Source organism: Phoca vitulina, unplaced genomic scaffold (genome assembly GCF_004348235.1).
Source record: "Phoca vitulina isolate PV1807 unplaced genomic scaffold, GSC_HSeal_1.0 scaffold31, whole genome shotgun sequence".
Classification (NCBI taxonomy): Eukaryota; Metazoa; Chordata; class Mammalia; order Carnivora; family Phocidae; genus Phoca; species Phoca vitulina.
In genome coordinates, this window is record NW_022589734.1 from 21,015,130 (window position 1) to 21,021,897 (window position 6,768).

Below are 6,768 nucleotides of genomic sequence, written 5' to 3' on the forward strand. Positions count from 1 at the left end.
ACTCACACAGAAGAACAAGCCTACTTTAAGAGTCTAAGCATTCATATACACTATAATACAGCCAATGAAAATTACTAATACCATATTTCTTCAGTTCTAAGCACTTGTCCTTTTCATTTTCAACATCTCTGGAATAAGGAGAGGTCTCACAACCAGGGGCATGTCAATGTCTCGTTGGCAGTTTTCCTTCCTTAGTTGCATGTAACAATGGTGTGTCTTAAAATCTACCGGATTTGTTAAAATACAGAAAATACATCTCACAACAGAAATAGGCCAGTGGCTATTTTTTTAGTATCTACTTTTAAAAAAAACCTATGTGCAGGGCGCCTGGCTGGCTCAGTCGGTGGAACCTGCAACTCTCGACCTTGGGGTTGCAAGTTCGAGCTCCACCTTGGGTGTAACAATTACTTAAAAATAAAAATCTTAAATAAATAACCTGTGTGCTTTAAGCATAAACAAAATTACTAGGACTGCTTTGATTAAACGCCACTTTCCCCCATGATTTTCAGTGGTGGAAGCAAAACTGGCTCTAAAAAATGTAATCAATTATATTGCTAGTCACCTCGACTGACTTATCACAAACTAGCTACACTCTCAAATCATTACTTGGTACAAATCCCAAAATAAATGTAGTATTTATTCCCTTTTTTTACTCTAGTGAAGATACTGATTTTATAAATCATAGACCTCTTAGAGTAATTTTTACGTCAGAGTATAACATTTAGGATTGCTCGGGTGTTTTGGTGTGCACACCAAGGCAAATAAAACGCACGATGACACACCCAACTTTGTTACATGCAAAAAAAGGTGCCTTGTGGGTTTTTGTTTAAGATTTGTTCCACCGTCTGAAAGAAAAAGTATATAACTTGGGTAGTTAATGGTCAAAAATTATTTGCTTTTACTCACAAAAACATGCTTGCTTGTGGTTGATCCTTACAGATCCAGTCAGATGTCTCCAAAGGGTGAAATTCTAAATCCGACAACCTGGGCCTCTGGCTAGCGTACGTACTTTAAAAGTTTGACAAGATAAATAGAAATCTGCTGCCTAGCACTAGTTTGATCTGAATCAAAAGCTCACTTAATGTTTGTGCTGTTTGTGGAGGGCACAACCTTCCAACCACCGATCCCTGGCCTGTAGAAAAACAGTTTACTATTACGGCGTTAAGAAAGACCGATTTTTACTAGAACTCTAATTTTCACACCATGGAATAGAGGTAAATTTTGTGGCCAAATAAACATGTATTCTGATTACCTGGCAAATTCTCCACAATACTCTTCACAAAGTTCCTTTCGTTTAAAATTATTAAGACTACAGGATTGCCACTGTTGTCCTTGTAGGGTTCACATAACATAATCCGAGATTAGTTTTCAAATGGCTTGGTCGGTAGAGCATGCTACTCTTGATCTCAAGGTCCTGTGTTCAAGCCCCATGTTGGGCGTGGAGCCTACTTAAAAAAAAAATCAGTGACCATCCTCAACTTGGGTCTCCTGAACAACAACATGCCGCTTCTACTGGATGGAGTGTCTCTGGCATCTGAATTACCAAGAGAAAGATAACAGCATTCACTGAGGGCTTACAATGCATCAATCTCATCGAACCCTCATAACAACCCTATATGAAGTAGCTCTTGGTGTTCCCATATCACAGATGAGGAGAACTGAGACTTAACCATCTCTGCAGTGTACAAAACCAGTAAGAAGGACTAGCATCTAGGTCTACTATAAATCCAGAGGCTCCAGTGTCTTCTGCTACCAGTCACACCACATCCTTCTTTCCCTTCGCCTTGGCCTTTTAGCTCAATTTGATTCAAGTAACATAAGAGGAATATATAGGAGAAAATATATGTAAAGGAAAGAAGTCAGAAGGGTTTGGGTGCAGGGAGAAAGAGAGTGCAGTAATCTTTAATGTTGAAAATAGGGGAAACAAATATTTAGAAAGTAAAAATGATCCCAATCTTTTATCCGACATTACCATCCTATACGAAACTCTACGGAAATTCTCCCCTTGAGTTAAGTACGGAACACTGTGTAATGTGTTCCAATGGAAAGCTCCTCTGTTTGAGCTATCCAGGATTTATAGGGGAGTTTAAATCATTAAATAACCATAGTTAACCCCTGTTTGGTTAAGAGAGCAAGCAATTATTGCAAAAATTCCTCTTCTCTGCCTTCCACAAACAGCACAAAAATTGCTCTGAAGGGATTTACACAATACATCAACATCTGTGCTGTACCTAGAGCTGTTAAAATAATTGTGATGACAGGTGTCTAGGTACCACTTTCTTAATGGTTTTCAATATCCATTGATTTATTGTTGCGGCTTTCCTTCTCCCCTTTTACATCCTTGGCTTTATGAAGGATCCGAGGAACAGATTTTGCACTAGAGGCTGATTCTTTATTCCAGTACTGAAAAGAACTAATAAAAATAATCACTTGGCTTTTAAGCAGAAAGCTTCCATTTACAGTATTTCACCCTTACCCCCCCCACTTCCAAGCCCCTTGTTATCTAACATAATGGTTAGAATACATTTCCGTCTCTCCCCTTAATAATTTCATGCATTAACATCCTCTTTACACACCACACACACACACGCACGCACGCACACACACACACAGCAAAAGGAAAAAAAAGGCAGCAGAAATCTCAGCTGTACTTCTAGCCCTTTTAAAAAGTTTGCTCTGTAAATTGGAATGAGGTCAGATTTGGAGCTTCTCATTGCACGCGGAGATTATTATTGCATCGGGTTCCAAGCCAATGGGAAGCGCGGGGGAGGGGCTTGGCACGAGGAAGCGTTGGTTACAGCAGCTGATTGGCCGCGGCCAAGACTGTGAAAGGATAAAGAGGCGCGAGGCGGAATTGGGGTCTGCTCTAAGCTGCAGCAAGAGAAACTGCGTGCGGGGAAGAGGCCTGTTTCGCTCCCGGGTCTCTAGTTCTTGCACGCTCTTTAAGAGTCTGCATTAGAGGAACTCTGCCATTACCAGCTCCCTTCTTGCAGAAGGGAGGGGGAAACATACATTTATTCATGCCAGTCTGTTGCACGAAGGCTTTTTGGCTTCCTACCTTGCAACAAAATAATTGCACAAACTCCTTAGTGCCGATTCCGCCCACAGAGAGTCCTGGAGCCAGAGCCTTTTTTGCTTTGCATTGTAGGAAAGGGACTAAGTGATAGAGACTATGTCGCTTTCCTGAGCTCCTGAGAGCGCTCGTGAACTGGAACCAACTGCTTCAGGGGAAGGAAAAAAAAAAAAAAAAAAGACTTGCCTGGGAGGCGGCGAGAAACTTGCATTGGAAGCTTCAGCAACCAGCATTCAAGAAACTCCTCTCCACTTTATAACACGGTCTCCAGACTCAGAGCCGAGAGACAGAGCAAACTGCGGCGCGGTGAGAGAGAGCGAGAAAGAGCGAGAGCGAGAAGCAGAGGGAGGGAGAGACTCTCCAGCCTGGGAACTATAACTCCTCTGCAAGAGGCAGAGTACTCCTTCCCCGCATCTTTTGGAGACTTTTCTCTCTGCGCCCAGCACCGCCCCGGCCAGGAGTGGAGGGGCCCGCACGGCCGCCGCGCGCGTCCTCCCGCTCGGCGTGTGCTTGGCCCCGGGAGCCGGGAGGGCCCGGCGATCGCGCCGCGGCCGCCGCGAGGGTGTGAGCGCGCGTGGGCGCCCGCCGAGCCGGGGCCATGGTGCAGCAAACCAACAACGCCGAGAACACGGAAGCGCTGCTGGCCGGCGAGAGCTCGGACTCGGGCGCGGGCCTCGAGCTGGGCATCGCCTCCTCCCCCACGCCCGGCTCCACCGCCTCCACGGGCGGCAAGGCCGACGACCCGAGCTGGTGCAAGACGCCGAGCGGGCACATCAAGCGGCCCATGAACGCCTTCATGGTGTGGTCGCAGATCGAGCGGCGCAAGATCATGGAGCAGTCGCCCGACATGCACAACGCCGAGATCTCCAAGCGGCTGGGCAAACGCTGGAAGCTGCTCAAAGACAGCGACAAGATCCCTTTCATTCGGGAGGCGGAGCGGCTGCGCCTCAAGCACATGGCTGACTACCCCGACTACAAGTACCGGCCCAGGAAGAAGGTCAAGTCCGGCAACGCCAACTCCGGCTCCTCGGCCGCCGCCTCCTCCAAGCCGGGGGAGAAGGGAGACAAGGTCGGTGGCGGGGGTGGCCATGGGGGCGGCGGCGGTGGCGGGAGCGGCAACGCGGGGGGAGGAGGCGGCGGCGCGAGCGGCGGCGGCGCCAACTCCAAACCCGCGCAGAAAAAGAGCTGCGGCTCCAAAGTGGCGGGCGGCGCGGGCGGCGGGGTCAGCAAACCGCACGCCAAGCTCATCCTGGCGGGCGGCGGCGGGAAGGCGGCGGCCGCGGGCGCCTCCTCTTCCTTCGCGGCCGAGCAAGCGGGGGCCGCGGCCCTGCTGCCCCTGGGCGCCGCCGCCGCCGCCGCCGACCACCACTCGCTGTACAAGGCGCGGACTCCCAGCGCGGCGGCCTCGGCCTCCACGGCCGCCTCCGCCTCGGCCGGCCTGGCGGCCCCGGGCAAACACCTGGCCGACAAGAAGGTGAAGCGCGTTTACCTGTTCGGCGGCCTGGGCGCCTCCTCTTCGCCCGTGGGCGGCGTGGGCGCGGGCGCCGACCCCAGCGACCCCCTGGGCCTGTACGAGGAGGGGGGCGCGGGCTGTTCGCCCGACGGGCCGAGCCTGAGCGGCCGCAGCAGCGCCGCGTCGTCGCCGGCCGCCGGCCGCTCGCCAGCGGACCACCGCAGCTACGCCAGCCTGCGCGCCGCCTCGCCCGCGCCGTCCAGCGCGCCCTCGCACGCGTCCTCGTCGGCCTCGTCCCACTCGTCCGCGTCCTCGTCGTCGGGCTCCTCGTCCTCCGACGACGAGTTCGAAGACGACCTGCTCGACCTGAACCCCAGCTCAAACTTTGAGAGCATGTCCCTGGGCAGTTTCAGCTCGTCGTCGGCGCTGGACCGGGACCTGGATTTTAACTTCGAGCCCGGCTCCGGCTCGCACTTCGAGTTCCCGGACTACTGCACGCCCGAGGTGAGCGAGATGATCTCGGGAGACTGGCTCGAGTCCAGCATCTCCAACCTGGTCTTCACCTACTGACGGGCGCGCGCGCGGGCTGGGAGGAGAGGGCCGGGGGGGCCAGAGAGGGGGGTAAAAAAAAGAAGAAGAGAGAGAAGTGGACAGAGAAAGAGTTGGAAGAGAAAAGGGAAAAAAGAAAAAAAAAAGGAAAAGAAAAAAAATGAGCGGGGCCGGCTTCGGCCGCGTCGCGGTCGCCGAGAGAGAGGAGCGCGGAGGGCGTTTTGGGGACCCGCGCTCCCATCCCCCACCTCCCCGGCCGCAGGGACGCGGAGGAGGCGGCGGGGAGACGAGGGGGCGACCTTTCATTGTTGTTCTTGATGTTGTTGTTGATGGCAAAAAAAGCTACTTGGAGTTTCCTCCCCTTTGCCCGAAGAGACCCCCCCCCACTTCCAACGAGCTTCCGGACTTGTCTGCTGCACCCCCAGCAAGAAGCCGACTTGGTAGTTTTTCTAGAGACTGAAGGAATCTCGTCCCTTTTTTCATCGCCCCCCCTTGCTGTTTTTGTTTTATTTTATCTCATTTCTTGGTCAAGAGAGGAGGGAAGAAAAAGAAAAGAAAGAAACCCAACGCGCCCCTGGGGATTTAGTTCTCAGCACCCCCGCCATCCCCTCCCCCTGAAGAAGACAGAAAGCTCCGGGCGTGGAATTGGACCGACGGCAGATATTTTGGGGGGTCGCGCAGGCTCGAGTGCCAGGACAGAGAGACTCCACGCTGGCGGATTCCCGTTTTGTTGGGTTTTTCCTCCTTTTTCCCTTTCTTTCTTTTTCCTCTTCCTTCCTTCCTTTTTTTTTCTTTTTTCCGCTTGCCCCCCCACCCCCACCCCGGCAGCCAGAGGAGGAGAAGCGGAGAGCCCGGCGAGGGGCGCGGGGCGGGGCGCGGGGGTTGCCGCGGAGGAACTGGGACGGATTTGCACGTTCGGGGGCAGGTGGCGCGTCCTGGCGGCCCCCGGCCCCCGCACCCCGAAATCAGTGAGGTGAGACTCCGCGGCCCGCGGGCGTGCAGGAGAGCGGACTGTTTGATGTGGTACCGGGGGCCGTGCAGGGGCGAGTGGTTTCGGGCGGGGGGGGGGAAGAGGTTTTTTTCTTCTCTTAAAATCGGAATCGTGATGGTGTTGGATTATTTCACTGGTGGGGTTAATATAGCATGTTATCCTGTCTATCTTTTAAAGATTTCTGTATAAGACTGTTGAGCAGTTTTTAAAATAGTGTAGGATAATATAAAAAGCAGATAGATGGCGCTATGTTTGATTCCTACAACAAAATTATCACCAGCTTTTTTTCATTCTTAACTCTTTAAAGGATTCAAACGCAACTCAAATCTGTGCTGGACTTTAAGAAAAAAAAAAAAAAACACAATTCAGGACCAAATTTTTTCTCAGTGTGTATGTGTTTATTCCTTATAGGTGTAAATGAGAAGACGTGTTTTTTTCCCTCACCGATGCTTCATCCTCGTATTTTTTTTTTCCTTGTAAATGTAATCAGATGCCATTTTATATGTGGACGTATTTATACTGGCCAAACATTTTTTTTTATTTTGTCCCTTTTTTATTTTAACCTTTGGTTTACTTTCTTTTCTTTCTTTTCTACTTCCTTTATTTCTTCCTTCCTTTTTTTTCTTTTGTTCTTTTTTTTTCTTTCTTTTTTTTCTTTTTCTTTTTCTTTTTTTTTGGTAGTTTGTTGTTACCCACGCCATT

General features: G+C 50.8%; 1 protein-coding gene across 1 annotated transcript; it reads left to right on the plus strand.

Annotated features, from left to right (window-relative positions):
* Nucleotides 1–2,538: 2,538 nt before the first annotated feature.
* SOX4 (SRY-box transcription factor 4) lies at nucleotides 2,539–6,425 on the plus strand. Its single transcript, XM_032424653.1, has one exon. It carries the CDS (start codon nucleotides 3,672–3,674, stop codon nucleotides 5,094–5,096), a length of 1,425 nt encoding a protein of 474 aa, XP_032280544.1. The 5' UTR covers nucleotides 2,539–3,671; the 3' UTR covers nucleotides 5,097–6,425.
* Nucleotides 6,426–6,768: the final 343 nt, after the last annotated feature.